The sequence below is a fragment of the Sarcophilus harrisii genome, chromosome 1 (assembly GCF_902635505.1).
Source record: "Sarcophilus harrisii chromosome 1, mSarHar1.11, whole genome shotgun sequence".
NCBI lineage: Eukaryota > Metazoa > Chordata > Mammalia > Dasyuromorphia > Dasyuridae > Sarcophilus > Sarcophilus harrisii.
The window spans coordinates 536622965-536639884 of record NC_045426.1 but is presented as its reverse complement, the minus strand read 5'-3'; the positions used below and the strand labels follow the sequence as shown (position 1 = coordinate 536639884).

Here is a 16920-nt window from a genome sequence, read left to right as displayed (position 1 = left end):
TTTCTATTGGTTAAAATGCATCTTACTCAGGGTGCTGTAGTGATAAAAATAGATTGGGATGAAGGAAAAGACTATCCAAAAGAAATGCTATCTGAAATACTAGTAATTACGAAGCTAGAAATTTACCTATTAATGTCTATTTCTTTCATTTCAGAATTCTTAAATACCTAAAACAACATACGTGAAAACAACATTTGATTGCAGAAGTAACATGGCCAAAAAGATAATTCCATTTAAGGATTCAGCAGACCATGATTTAATTCCCTGATCTACCATATATTAGCAGGATAATTTCGGCAAATCACACAACCACTCATCCCCCTTTTTTTAAATCTATAACCTATAAACAAATGGCCTCTGAGATTCCTCCCAATTCTACTGTCTATACTTCCATGAGCAAAATACCCAAATTCAGCTGCAAATAGATATAATAGTCTCTATTTCGCAGGGTTGTTATGAAAAACAAATGTGATATTTGTAAAAGTGCTTATCACAGTGCCTGGCATATTGTAGATGTTATATAAATGCATATTTCCTTCCCTTTCACACACTCTGTAGGAGCTGCCCAGGAAAATGCAGGTTTTAAAATTATTATAATTGAACATCTCTTCCACCATAACTAAGACCGCAAGAAAACATGATATATAAAAATTCTCACCACTCTCACTAAACCCTGTCTTGGTCCTGCTCTCTATGATCTAATGGTGAGATCTTTTCTTTTTCAAATTTAATTAAACCAATAAGAATTGTTTATAATTTCATCTCCTGTGAAGCATTTACTTCAAACAAAATATCTAGATGCTTAAAAAAGATAGTGGGAAAAATTGTGAAGGTGAAGGATCCTAACATGGGATTTGTAAACTGATTTTTTAAAATTATTTTGATAACCATAATTTATTTGGTTTCCTTTAAAGTCTCATTTTATGCATTTAAAAACATTTTGAGAAGGTGTTTATGGTTTCACTAAACTGCAATCAAAAAAAGCCCTGGTACAGAACAGATATAATAACACGAACAAGAGAAGGAAAATATGATGTTTCATCTCTGCATGTGGGTGTGGTGAACACAACATACACATTAGGGTAGCAAATCTTCAGATATCTAATTAAAATATTAAACTATGAAGGATTAAGGGGCAACCAAGGACAAAAGGATGAGGCAAGAGACACCCCTTTACTGATTCCCAATATAATCACCTTAATTCATGGAGATGACCACATCATCATCCTGCTCAAAAGTCTTTAGTGACTTCCTATGATTCTCAGGGAGAATCCCCTCAAGGAGGAAATAGTTCAGTACAGTGGAGAGAGCACCAGGTCTACAGTCAGGAAAACTCATTTTCCTAAGTTAAAATCTTAACACTTAAAAATCTTTAATTCTTTCTAGCTATGTGACCTTGGGCAAGTCAATTAACCCTGTTTGCCTCAGTTTTCTCATATGTAAAATGAACTGGAGAAGGAAATGGCAAACCACTCCAGAAAATCCCAAATGGAGTCCTGAAGCATCAGTCATGATGGAAAAATGACTGAACGATATTATCTTTGGGACACGATGAAGATTCTATAGCCTAGCATTTAAGACTTTATACATATGGTTTCATTCTTTCCTGTCTTTCACATTACTATTATCACAGTGCTTTGTATACAATAAATGCTTAATAAATTCTTTGTCATTCATTCACCATGTAAACTACATAAATTAAATTAGATGATTTCCTACTTCCCATTTCATTCTTACTTCCTCCACTCCCATGAACCTATGCAAGTTGTTTCCCATGACAAGGACATATTCTCGACTCATCTCTGCCTGTTGGACTCCCTGATTTCCTCCCAGGTTTAGACCTAAGACTAATGTGTATTTGTTACATTGAGAATCCAACTTGTTGTGGAAAGACAGGTCCTATTTAGTGATATCTGAGGATCTGGATGATTATGAATTTACTGACCACCAAAAGAGAAAAGAAAAAATGCATTAAGGAGCTTATGCATCTCTATTAAAAATTATGCGCCAGGATCCATATCATGTAAATATATCATAACAATCCACTCACACCACTGGTAAGATTAAGCGATATGCAGGAAGACCCTCAAAACATTGTGTGGACTCTCTAGATTAGATTGGGGTGGGGGGATAATGCAGACAGAAATGCCTTAGTATGAGGAGGCAAGGGTAAGTTTCATTTAAAGACCTAGCTCCCTCCCAGGCTCAGAAACTCAAGTACAATTTTCTTCATGTGGATTTTCCCAATTTGTTCAGTTATTGGTACTCTTCTTCTCAGTGCTTATTAGGAGAAAGGGTGAGATAGATCCTCTAATTATCTATTCATGAACATGGTGCATCATCCTAGAGGAATATAAGCTTCTTTTCAGATGGGAGAGTGTCTCATATTTCTATCTTGAGTGCCTAAGGTAGTTCCTGGCACATAGTAGGCACTTACTAAATTCTTTTGATTGTCAGATTGATCGACAGACTATTCATATTAATGAGTTCACATATCCAGTGAAATACTTATGATTAGAGTTTGATAAATTATTGAAAATGGAAGTAAGGATGAATTTGACATCTTTGGCCCTCTCAGCCAGGTCCCAATTATAGATCTTTGAGAGAGGAATATTTAGAGATTTAAGAAAATGAAGATCATCATGGAAGGAAAGAAGAAAAACACACAAAAATCCAAAGTAAAGCTACATATTTATTTTTATAAATAAATGTCATAACAAAAACACTACCATTTTACAATACATTATATGAATTATAATAATTTTGGTTGTAAAATACGGAACATAATGCTTGTTCAAGGATCTAATATAAAGATAAAATTTGGTAAACTAAGATATTTCCTTTATTGCCAGAGGTTACTTTTTCAACCTAATAAACTAGAAATAAAAACTCAACAGATATTGTTCATGTGTGTAAAATATCCTTTAATAAACTCTTTAGTCATGCTCCCAGAGTTGTTCATCTATGGTAATTAAATACCAAAAGGGCTATCAGCTCAGCCTTATGGTATTTTCTTTTAAAACTCAGGAAATAAAGCAAAAGAACTTTAATTGAAGTTGCAGTAGCACAAAGCCCATTTAATGTTAAATTTATAGCGAGCATCCATAAATATTAACATGCTGGCAAAAATTCCAAGTGTATCCTTTTTGCCTGGTTCCATGATAAGTGCTTTTAGTATAAATCTATTGAGGGACAGTCCTATATCATTTTCTTTATTTAACTCTTTGGATGATACTTAAAATTCTACTTGCTAGTGTCTATAAATTTGGAGTTTTGTAAAAAGGAAAAGAAAAAAAGATTTATTTTAGTACAAAGTTATACACATTTGTGAATTAAATAACATTATAAAGTTTGTGCAAACTGTAAAAAGCACAGTTTCATGCACACCTAATGGAACTTTTCATCCTTGTTGTACAATCACTTAAGATTCTTTGTCAAAAGCCAAACTTCCATAGGGTTTAAGTTAAGTAACATCTATTATAGTTGTTGACATTTTCATGTGGAGTATTAAAATACAAAATAATAACAATACAATTTAATGTACCAAAACAATGAGCCATCAAAATACATTTCTGTAACTGCATAAAACTGCATTCATTTACTCAAGAGACATAGTAAACTTTTGTATTATAAAAATGAACATTTTCCAGAATTCTAAGATAAAACAAATAATCCAACTTAAATTTTTATAATCTTATTAAAACTCGAGCAACAGTTTTCCAAAACAACAAAAAGCATCATGAATTACAATGCCATTAACCAACAATATATTCTAAACAATAGTCAATATATTACTGAAAAAAATTGAATTTGGTTTTACTCTTTTTCTTTTGAAAATTTACATCAGTCATTCCTCCTCTAATATACTTATTATATGTGGGGAAAAAATACATACTTCAATTTCACAAAAAAGAAGAGAAGGCATCTGGTGAACTTGTGAGATCTTTCACAACCATAAAACCAAAGTCAATACAAGTCTTTTCTGGCTAAATTCAAGGAAACCTCTATATTTATCTTATTTTGCCTATGATTTTATTCTTTTAGTGATAGTACTTTAATAATACCCCAATTCCCCTGCAACAACATATGTCTGATCCCAAATGCTGGACTGCTTCTAATTATCTGAATAGCTTCACTGTACTAAGAAGGATTTTCAAATAGAAGGTACATATTAGGAAGTTCGTAAATAAGATCCCAAAACAAATCATTAGATACATGAAGTTGATTTTTAAAAGGCAAAAGATCAATGAGAAGCTATATTTGTGTAAGGGATACAAAATTATTGAGCCATTTATTTTAGTAAGCAAGCAATATAATATAGAGAAAAGAATACTAGATAAGGAGGAGACTGCTACTAATTAGCTATGTGGCTGTGTGCATATCACTTAACCTTTTAGCCCTCAGTTTTATCCCCTGAGAAATGATGGAACTGGATTTGATAAAGAGATCTTAAACTGGAGTCATCCTTTAATTTTATTTGAAGTATTTTATAATTATGTTCAATATAAATGGTTTCCTTTGCAAATCTCTGTATTTTACTTTATGCTTTTGAAAACGTTATTCAAAGTGGACCACAGATTTTATCATGTGGCCAAAGACATCTATAACTTATGGCTAATGATTTCTAAAGTCTCTTCCAACTTTAATGTTCTTTGTTTCAGAGAAGTTCCTGGACTACATGTATGCACTGTGTGCACTATTTTGAAACACCTGGTTATTTGTTATCAATGGGCTACCTGCTCTGATTTGACTGCATCCTTAACTATCATGTTCAGTTCTAGGTGATATATTTTAGAGGGAAATGAAAAACTGGAAAATGAAACATTTTCAGAAGACAACCACCACTATGATTAGGGGTCTCTATCAAATATTATAAGTATTGATATCAAGAATTCTCCATAACTCCAGAGAATAAAATTAAATCCAAAGGCTGAAAGTTTGGGAGAACTAAATTTCAGCTCAGTATAAGAAAGAACTTTCTAACAATTGGTCCAAAAATAGACTGTTATGCCTTGTGAGGTAGTGAGTTTTTTTATCACTGGAGGTATTCAAACAAAAATAAAATGATTAACTCTCATTTATTAGAGGGGATTCCAATATGATGGGGTAGGGTAAACTAAATGACCTCTAAGACCCATTCCAGTTCTAAGATTTCATTTTTCTTTAAATTGAAATTTAAGTAAAATTTATGGAAAATACATAATGCGAACAATATATTGTATAACTGGTCTTTAAAGAGAAGCAAGAAAGATATCACTGTCAGTACAAGAGACTATCACAGTTGAAAAAACATGAGTAAGACAAAGTTAATGAGAAAGTACTGTACCTTCTGTAGTCACCTCAAAAATGCAGTTTTAACTCAAGATCTGTATTTCTGACAGACATTTCCTTACATATATTCCTCTTTTAAAATTATCTCTTCAATATCCTTCCTAAAATAAAATCATTCTAAAAAACTTTTTCAAAAGCTTTCATACTTTGGAAAATATATTAAGTTTTTGTTAATATCTCTGGAAGACATTAAAGCACCGTGATCCCCATAAATGCCAAGAACACCCTCCCTACCCCAACATTCTTTTCAGTATTTGTTCCTGCATCCAACTGATATATTCCTTCCTTTATAAAGTCTTTATGCCTAGTGACCTTTTTCTTAAGTGTGTGTTTATACATATATATAAGGAGAGGAAGTTTCTATACTTCTTTCTACAAACCTTTATGTACAACCATATAGGTATATACAGTTCCATTCATGTTGGCAACAATTTAGCTGTGATGCTTCTGTTTGAACAGTTAAATTTCCTGTAGCTCTTTCTTTGTCTAATTACTATGAAAAGAAATAATGATTAATAAAAATATATGAACAGTTTCAAAGGATCATCAGTAATGCTAAAGTACCCTTCAAAACTAGAATATTTTCAGCCAAAATATCTTATATTTTTTGTTATCAACTTTAAATATACATATATATATATATAAATAATCAACAAACTGTGTATTTATGTGTGTGTAGGGAAACAGACACAGAGAGAAACACAGAGAGCAAAAAAGAACGCTCAATAAAGGAAGATCATTGGTTTTAGAGCCAAGAGCCCTGGGTTCCAGTTTTACAACTTTATGTCCCCTAACTTTTCTGGGCCTCAATTTCCTCATCTGTAAAATGGTAATAATACTTATACTACTTACTTTATTAGGGTATTGTGAGGAAAAGGTTTTACAAAAATTAAAGCGCTGAAAAAATAAGCTATCAATATTGCAGGCTGTTTCAGATGCACATACAAGATTTCAGGATATTGGCTTATATATATTCCTCTTTTAAACTATCTCTTTAACATCTTTCCTAAAATAAAATCATTCTAAAAAACTTTTTGATAGCTTTCATACTTTGGAAAATATATTAAGTCCTTGTTAATATCTCTGGAAGGCATTAAAGCACCATGATCCCCATAAATGCCAAGAACACTCACCTTACCCCAACATTCTTTTCAGTATTTGCTCCCACATCCAACTGATATGTGCTGAACCAGTTAATTCATGAATAATTTTAAAATATTAGGTTCCCATTAATGAAATTTTAGATATATCTAGCTTTTACTGGGTGTGACGGAGATGACATTTTATATACATAGTGCCAATTAAGGCCAGTAGTAATTTTCAGGAACTAGAATTGCAAAAATCAATACTCAGTGTAAACCAGAGTAAAGAAAATTCTCATTAAAGAATATAATGCCATTTTATGGCATAGTTGTTATATTTTAAAGGCTACAAATAGTTAATAAGCATTAAAAATTGGAAGGAATAGTTTAATTATTTGAATTAATAAAAATGTAGCTAAATTTGGCTTTACTTGATTGTATAATCTCATGCTTAAAGTCCATAATGCAGTAAAGTGAGTCAAATTTAGCCTGACACAAGATTTGTGTAATATTAAAACTTATGAGGTGCAAAAATAAAGGGAAAACACAGTTAGTTATGCAGATGAGCCCATGTAATGGCCATATAGTTGGATGGTGACAGCTATGCTGACTCTTTATAGATATGACTCAAAAGTATCAAGAACCCTATGTGTTGTCAGTTGTTAGTAGCAAACTCCTTTTTAAAACGATACAAAAGACCCTAACCTAATAATTCTGCCTCATAAGCATCAGGAAATCTGTTTTCAGTTAATAGTAGAAACTCTTTATTAAAATAACATAGGAAATAAATACAGTGGTCTAGTTTTTGTCCCACACAAATACAAATAGTACCCAAAACTGTCAGTGAGACTGATACAAATAGTGGATGTAAGGGAGTAAACTGTTCCCACAAAGTAAAAAGTTTATCTTTAGGAAGATAATTAACTTTTGACAACCTATTTTAAATCATTGCCAAATGATACCCTTTGTTTCATTCACTGGAAGAGTTTTTCTCCATAGTAAGACAATATATTTTATGAATATGATATACTAAATATATATATATACGTATATATATAAATATGTATGTGTTTTTAAAAGATTGTTTCTCCTCATCCCCTTAAGGAAGTTCATGATTATTTCTTATTAGAAAATGATAAAATATGCACCCATTACAGAAGAATTTGTTGCTTCCCCCCAATATTACATTATAGTAATTGTGGGTTCTAAATCTTCCTTGAAGGTGGTACTACATACTTTGAATACCTAATATAATTATTTTCCATGAAAAAAATCAACTTTTATTTCATTGAAATGCCCCTCAAATGATCTCCCAAATGCCTAAACTAAACAACATACTGGAAAAGGAATGAGAAGGAATTACTAGAGGGGGAGAAAGATTTTGACAAAGAATCAACTTAATAGCAAGTCAAAATTTTTACATTTGATTTCTTTATTTAATTAACTGAAATTTTTAAAAACCCTCAAACATTGTAACGGTATAATGATATAGGACTTCCCCTTATTATGCCATCTTGTTTATTTTTCTGGGTTTTTCTGTCCAGTTTTATTCAATTTTCTAAACACCAAAAAGAAATTATATGTATATTTTTTATCTCAGAAAAAACATATCCAGAATGGTATGCCTTTATATTCTCATAGCTTTCCAATATTGTTAAATGCATTATAGTTTTTTGTATTTGTTATTTATAGAAAATATGAAAACAGCTTCTTTGGGGGGGGAATGTGTTAACTAATTTGATGTCAACTAGCCAATGAACCTAGAGGTAAAAAGTCTTATCTTTATCTCTCTCAACTCTTAACAAATTAGTACAGATTCTGTGGATTCTGTCCCTTCATTGCTCTCAAATGGACTATTTTTACCCACAATCCCATAAAATAAACATTCCCCCCCCCACTATCATCCTAAAGTACTATTGCCAAGGCCTCCTTCATAGGCTTTCCTTTCTTCATCTTTCTTCCATTGTGAAATGTATCCTTTATATTAATAGAAAAATAATATTTTAAAAACACAAACCTGATCATCCTCAGAGGTTCCCTATTGCCTACTTATTAAAGTTAAAATTCCTCTGACTAGCATTCAAGGCCTTCCATAATCTTGCATTCCTGGCCTTTGAAGTCAGATCTTCAACCTCAAAGTTCATACAGCACTTTTTTGGGAAACTATTTAAATATATGGATTCATGTAATTAATATTACATATTATGGACACTGCTTTTTTTCTTATTTTAATTTTTATGGGGGCAGGAATAGTGTTTTAACTAGTTTTTACATCTCTTTCCATGACCAGTACAATGCTTTACATATACAATAGGTATTTAACAAATATTCATTGATTGGATGAATGAATGAATGATTTATTATTTAATCAATTAAAAGCACTCACAACCATAAAATACACAATTGTAACAATAGTTGTATCCAAGAAATAAAATCTTCTCTATTCTTCTCTATTGTTTATATCTAATGAAAATACTTACATAAGAAAAATGTATTATTTCTATTAGCACAATAGCATTATTCCTCAGTCATTCAAAAATCAAGTGGCAATATATATGTTCTAAATATCTACCAAAGTAAATACAATATTGAGTCAATCAGACTCTACAGTTTCTGATTATTTCACATTTAGTTACTAACAAAAGTTAAGGTGAGAAAATAATCAGGAACAGCTTTCATTAATTTTCTAGTATTTTTCCCAAAATAAATTTTCTCTTGAAAGTTTGATATTTTGAAGATTTAAAGTAGCAAATACTACTCGTAGCTAAAATAGGAAAGTTGCTTTTCTTTTTTTTTTTTTTCACTTGGAACTTTAATTGACTCATCTATGAAAATAAGCTAAAACACAAAGCAATCAAAATCAATATAGCATTAATAGAAAGTCAATGGATTTGTTTTCTAACTCCATCACCAAGTGTGTGAGAGTCTTTACCAAGGCAATTTTTTACTCTGTCACAATTTCCTCACCTGAAATATGAAGGGGCTAGACCAACTAATGTCTAAGCTCCCTTCTAGCTATCAAATTTTATTTTTCCAATGGGAACTATATAGCAAAACTAAATAAACAGGGCAGTGGGGAAAAGATTTTTATATACACTATTATATACCTTCTTTGTCTTTTCCCTTGATTTTCTGAGAATCTGTATTTTGTGGGAAACTTTGTTTCTAATATGCAGATAACTGAGAACCTGAAACAAGAGTTAGGAGAAGGATTGATAAGGGCTGGCAGAATAAAAATTCTACAAGATGAATAAAATTTCCACAGACCAAATGATATTGAAAATAATATAGATGGCTGACTTTAAAAAATTGATTTCCTTCCTTAATTCCAAATCCTTCTAACTTTTATGCTAGGTACCATCTAGCCTACAAGACTTTAATACCTGAAAAGGCTTTAAGGGTGAGGCCTCGTGATATGATATGACAGTTATAACACTCTGATAAGTAAGGACTCCTACTTGTAAAATAAACATCTTAGCTTGGTATAATAGAAAGGTAATGAAGGTTTTGGCTGAAGAGGGAGAAAGGAAATGTAAGCATCTAGAAAGAATACTTGATTTTAATGACATCTTGAAATTACACATCTAAAAATGAATTGCAATTCACACTTTCTAAAGTTTATTATCCTAAGGAATATTACATACATTTTTCCATTAAAATTCACAAAATATTCTGTGCCTTTTAAAAGACTTTTTAAAATATTCTGTCACTTAACAATCTTACTACTAAAAATCTAAAGTCAGGGCACATTAAAACGTATTCAAATATGATTAGTACCCTATTACAGAGGAAGAAGAAAGAGTCAGTTTTCTTCCAAGAGAAGCTCATTCAAATTTCTTATATTTAACTCTTTTAGATGGTTAAAAAAAACACCAGGTGGGGAAATAGATATTAATATGATTATTTTTTCCATTCTTCATTATAATTTTGGAATTTTTCATCCATATTGCCACATTATGTGTAACAACCACAAATAACAGTGTTTAAAATTCAAGTATCATATGAAACCCTTAATTTTTCTTATAATCCGCATTTTTAAGCATCTATGCCACAGCAGCATACTCCTTGTTTTGTTCATTGTTATCATTTTCCTGTGGACTAGTGATTTTAACTTCAGGCCTTGGTGGTCTTTGAGGATCTGATTCATCCTAGTGAAAAAGGTATCAAAACAAAATTATTTAATCCTTTAGGTTGCACAGATAATAAAGAAGAATATATATGCAGGGAACTTAAATCATTCACCATTCCATTTAAATAAACAAATCTTTATACAAAATTATAATTTTAAAAAATTCCCATGAGTCATATTTTCAATGGCTTTTTTATTCTTTCATTTTCATAATCAACATGCCAGGTTTTGAAAGCAATGGGTTCTTTTCTTCAACTTTCCTTTTTCTGACCACAACCTACCCAGTTCCTCTTTCTTATTTATCAGCCTCAGTTTTCCTGATTTTTTCTTCTGCCCTTTCAAATTCTCTCTTTCATTGAGATTTTTGAGCTTCGCACATTTCTAGGAAAGGGGAGGGGAAAATATACTGCAGTCCCATTCCCAAGACACCTCAGCCCTACCCCAACACCACCCAATATTTAATTCCCTTCCATTTTTGTCCATTAAAAATATAAGTATTCTTTGAAACCTGCTGTCTGACTTGATAAGAACAATGCAAAACCAGCAGGTACTCATAAAAAAAACCCAATAGCACTAGATGCTTCTACTTCTTGGCACATTTATTGGTTTTTATTATGTATCGAGGTATGTGTATGTGTTCATGTTTATGCATATGTGTGCAAATTAAATTTAGATCAGCGATAGTAGATAGACTAGATAGGGATAGAGCTAGACATATAGAAGCTATGGGAATAAGTGGGATCAAGTGATTTCATCTCAGTGTGGGAGATTCTTTGTATACTCTGTAATTTATAGTCTTAGGAAGTTCCTAGGGAACTAAGCAATTCATTCACTGTCCCACAGCTAGTATGTACCAAAGACAGTTCTTGAACTTCTCTTCCAGACTCCAAGATTGTGACTACTCACTATACAATATGTGTGTGTGTATGTGTGTTTTTATATGTGTGTTTATATATATATATATATATATATATATATATATATATGCATATACATTATTACATATATATACAATGTATATATATATGTATATATAAACACACACTCTCTTCTTCATCTTATATATTATATTGCAGACTTCATCATATTGCTCTTCATCTTTAGGTTTCTATAGGTCCTATTTTCTTCAACTAGACAGTAAGCTCTTAACTAAGCTTAAGAGCTCTTAAGCAGGAACTGTGTCTTACACTTCTCTAAATCTCTTACATATGTGTGCTTAGTGACTTACACAAAATGATAACTCAATAAATATTACTGTCTATTTACTATATCTATTGTACTTTTTCATTTAAATGTTCTTAAGAAGATAATTACAACAGACTTGACCTGGAAATGCTATCGCATCCAGAGAAGAACTCATTGTTATGGAGACTAGATACTGAATGCAAATCAAAGCAAACTATTTTCACTTTTTTGTTTTATTTTTTTGGTTTGTATTTTTCTTTTACAACATGATTAATATGAAAATATATTTAAAATATATAGCCTATATCAGATTGCTTGCTGTCTTGGTGAGGAAGGAGGGAAGAAAAGGAGGAAAGAGGTAAAATTTGGAATTCAAAATCTGACAAAAATGAATGTTGAAGTTGTACATGAAATTAGAGAAGATAAAATACCATTAAGTAAAAAAAATAAATGTGCTTGAGAGTCAATGTGTATGACATATATAGATAAAGCTGGATAGCATGTATTTGGATATAGATTTATATGTATACAGAGATATATTCAAATACAGTTAAACTTTCAACTGCACTTGGAGCCCTAGCTATTCTGTAAAAATTAGAATTATACTTATTATGAATTCTTTGACAAAGTCAAGTCTCTTTCTGGCTAAAAAAAATAATTACCTTCTAATAAATTATCACTTACAGAAATTTGGACTTTCATATATTTGACTTGTTAAGCAGGTAATGTTGCTGCTGGCTGAGCACAAATCAAATTCACCATTACAAGAGAGCAGCCAAAAATGTTTGTAAGCTCTTGAGGGGAAGGGACCCTGTCTTATTTTGTAGTTCCCACAACATACCCACAAATATATAATAAAAAAGTAGAAAACTAATACCTCCTTTGGACCATCACCATCACCATCACCTTTTGCTAATGTTATCTCTTCATTTTGCTCTTGATGCTCATCATTGTTAACCTCATCCAATTCCTCACCATTTTCTTCATTTGTGCCACCATTTACTCTAGGGGGATCAACATTCCTTTGTTTAGGACTTGCTTCCGCTTCTTTGTCTTCAGGATCACCATTTATTTCTGACAAATTTTCCTTCTCTTCTTCCTTCTCTTCTTCTATATCCTCATTTTCTTTCCCTCCACCTTCTTCCTCATATATTATTTCTGCTGGTCTCTAAGGAATCAAAAGAAACATGGTCATTTCCTCTGAATTTTTAACGGCCACACATATAATAAATATGAAAAGTGTCCTAAAATTCTTAATGTAGTTTTAAGCAATGCTTATTATATTTTTCTATATAACATATAATAGGTATGTTGTATAATGTTTTGTAACATAAAAAATTGTAATGTTTATATATATATATATATATATATATATATAGGTATATATATATACCTATAAATATGTTTTGCTTCTTGACACACTTACTTGTATGTATTATGTATAAAGGCAATATGTATATGTGTGCTCATATGCAAGTGTTTGTAGACAATATATGTGACTATGTATCTAGCTATATATCTATATGTAGCTAGATACATATATGTGTTTGTAAATATATAAACATATAAATGAAGAGCAATGTCATACTTCTCCTGATGGGCAGGGAATAGTTTCAGGAACTTTCCTAAAACTCCCAATTGTAACAGATGTCCAAACACAAAAAACTATTTTCATGCAAATAAAAATCCAACAGTCCCTCTCTGTCATATGAATTTCAGTTCCATCCATCAGGCACTAAGCAGTTAGTATGTTGAAGGCAAAATGCTAGGTGTTGCCAATACCACCAAAAAATAAGAAAGAAAAGAAAATCAGTCCCTTTTTTAAAGAAGCTTGTGTGTAAGTTTCTCCTCTGGGGTTACTGCTTTATCACAATTGGGAAAGGACATGTCAAAACACTCCAGCTCTTTGCCAAGCAAAACCTAAGGACAGTATGGTCCATGAGAAAATGAAGATTCAGAAATGACTGAACAACCAAATGACAACATTATCAATATATATTATGTCTCTATTAGACGTAAAGGTTCATAAAATCTGAAATATTTTATATTATCAGGAAGATAGGAAAGAATTGTGGATAGAGCTCCAGGTCTAGAATCAGGAAGACGAGTTTGTCTCAGTTTCTCTAACTGTAAAATCGGAATAATAAAAACAACTATTTGTCAGGGTTGGTTAGGAGGATGAAATTAAAAACAATTGTAAAGTACTTAGCACTGTACATGGTATACAGTAAGCTCTATATAAACATAAGCTAAATTTTATGTCTCTCTCAGTGCCTTTTAGCACAGTTATCAGCTATTAATAAATGATTATGAAGTGGAATTCAATTGGATTTCTATATGTTCATCCTTTTTTAGAAGAAAAAGGAGAGTCTACAAGAGCTATTATTTTTCCTTTTTTCCACTAAGAAAAATATTTGTATTCTTCTCATAGTTTCAACTTTCCCTAAGATCAAAAGGTCTTTTAGAAAATCCCAGAACATTGTCTATGAGAACTTTTCTATATTTATCTTACTTGTCAATAATTAGTAATTCTGATCATCTGAATACACTCTTGAGGATTATGTAGTCCAGATAAACAAATCTGTGTCTGTATAATGACTTTTCAATCAATGTCATAAGGCATTAACTATTCAAATAATAGAGAGAAGCAGCGTGGTATAGTAGAAAGTACATTGGCTTTGGAGTCAGAGGACCTGAATTCAAATATTACCTCTAATAATGAATAAATCACTTCATCTTTCTAGTTCATGTATGAAGCACTCAGGCTCTGCTTATTCTCCACCACCATGAAGATGATTTGCTTGGGCTTCTGTTCCTTAATTCCTGTCTCAATTCAGCAACTACCTCTATCATCTACCCCATTCAGTTTCATACTTCTCTTTTTCCTTTTGCTTCTATCTGTCTGATACTTCTATTTCTCAAGTCTATGTTCTCCCAGATAATCAACTAGACTTGCTCTAATGTACATGCTACTCAGAAATCCCTCTCCAGTTCCTAAATTACACAAATGAAATTTATCATGAACTTTATGGAGACAATAAATAACTACTAATTGTTTGTCTATTGTATGTGTTTAAGTGCATTAGTGAAATAATACAAATATTTAAACAGAACCAATACACTAGCATACTATAGCTCTTTGAAAACTATTGTTGTATAGCATTTCCCTCTATTTGTTGTTTTGCTTGCATTTTGTTTTTTTTCTCATTTTTCCTTTTTGATATGATTTTTCTTATGCAGCATGATTATTGAATAAATGTATATATATGTATATGTATTGGATTTAAGTTTAACATTTTAGATTAGTTGCTATCTAGAGGAGGGGGTGGGAGGATGGAGGGGAAAATTTGGAACACAAGGTTTTGTAAGGGTCAATGTTGAAAAATTATCCATGCATTGAAAATAAAAAGCTTTAATACAAAATAAAAAGAAGAAAAAGAAAAGTAATGTTGTAAAAATATACTCTCTCCAAAAAAATAATTTCCCTTTATCTTAAAAATTAACTTATAATGAACTTTAAAGAAAGAAAAGAAATCACTTCAGCTGAAGTTTCGCTAAATATCCAACAAAAAAGTAAAATAACAAAAGACTGGAATAGTAAATGCTAGAAATGTTGATACACTAATGCATTACTGGTAGAGTTGTGAATTGATACAACCATTCTGGAAAACAAATGCCCATACCATTTTACCCAGAGAATCTGTTCCTAGCCCCAAGGAGACCAATGACAAAAAGGAAGAACTCGTGTACACCAAAACATTGAAGCAACAATTTTTTGTAACAGCAAAAACTAAAAACTAAGTAGATATCCACTTAGTTAATGGCTAAAAGATCATGGCATATGAATATTAACAGAATATTATGTGCTCTAAGAAAAGATGGAAGTCATAAATACTTCCTGGGAAGTATTTCCCAGAAAAGCCTGGGAAAACTTATTTGAGCTGTTACAAAATGAAGTAGGCAGAAAATCATATAACACAGTAATTAGAATCATGGAAATGAAAGAAACATGTCAGTAATGGCATTTGATTTCAATTGTTCCTAACTCTAAAGCCAGCTGTCTAATGACTAAAACACATTACTTCTTATTACCATATAGAAAATGCAAATATCCATTTACCTATCGCTTTGACAAGGCTTACAACTTTAGTTTCCCCAGAAGTGCAAGTTTTGAGATCAACTACTCGGTTCTCTGTAAACTGCTAAATATTTTGCATCCAAATTCTTTGAAGAATTCTCTTCCATATTTCCATTCAACTATGGATATGTTGTAGTAGGGAAGCAGTTGACCACAAACAATCAAAAGAAAGCCAAGAATAAGTAGGTGGCTCCAAGAATAACCAGGACAGCTTCACACTCCTGTACCATCTATGCTAAGTATAGAATTTTACAATTTTCCTCTTAAAGAATCATTTCCTCTTATGCCATTTTCCATTGAAATCACATTGAGAACAAAATATTCTGTATGCCAAAAACTAGACCACAATAAGACAGGAAATATCTGAAAGTTTATTTTACTGAGTATTGACAGTACAACTGTCTAGCTAGAACCCAGAAATGCATAAACATGTGTTGAACAACTAATGTGTGCCAGTGCTAAGCACTGAAGAAAGAAAAAGAGAAAATGTACTATTATCACATCAATAAGCATGAAATTCTACATATTACCATCCATATTAAAATAGAAGAAAAATCTATTTTCCTTTCTTAACAGCTGAACTTGTCTTGAGTTTTTAAAATGATAATAAAAATCATATGGGTGCATTGACATAGGAGAGAAAGGTACCAAGAAATAAAGCATTCTAAACTGTGAAAGAAAATACTTCAGCTTATTACAAATATATTCTTGTCTTTCATTTTACATATTGCCAGGAGCAAATTATAAATGGCTAACTTTAATACAAAGAAAAGATTTTTTTAAAAAACCAATTACGGTAGATTCATTCCCTAAATTCATACTTCTATTTCCTCATCTGGCTAAAAATCATTAAAATTATTAACAAGCAGATTTAGTTTATCCTTTGGCCAGATGATTTCTATGAAATTTTCCTAGGACAGCTATTTGATTAGTCCTCAGTGAAGCCACATCTCATTAGCTCTAGTTCCAAAAATTCAAGGATATGTTAAAAGTCTGATCTGATCAATTTGAATGGAGCAGTAAGATTAGGTAAAAGACTTATAATCCTTTAAAAT

The 16920-nt window shown here is 31.4% G+C and overlaps 1 protein-coding gene across 7 annotated transcripts in view; it reads right to left on the bottom strand.

Moving 5' to 3' along the window:
• Positions 1 to 16920, bottom strand: part of DCDC2 (doublecortin domain containing 2) — a 250189-nt gene that overhangs the window by 52537 nt on the left and 180732 nt on the right. For 3 of the 7 annotated variants that reach the window (XM_031946780.1, XM_023496313.2, XM_031946783.1), the window contains 2 exons: positions 12605 to 12895; positions 10719 to 10923 (listed from right to left, as the gene is read on the bottom strand). In XM_031946780.1, coding sequence (XP_031802640.1) covers positions 10756 to 10923; positions 12605 to 12895 — 459 coding nt within the window. In that variant the 3' untranslated portion in view covers positions 10719 to 10755. Of the gene's footprint in view, positions 1 to 9170; positions 10562 to 10718; positions 10924 to 12604; positions 12896 to 16920 lie in introns of those variants that run through there. The other 4 variants (XM_031946782.1, XM_003760130.4, XR_004231004.1 and 1 more) reach the window with 3 other exon arrangements.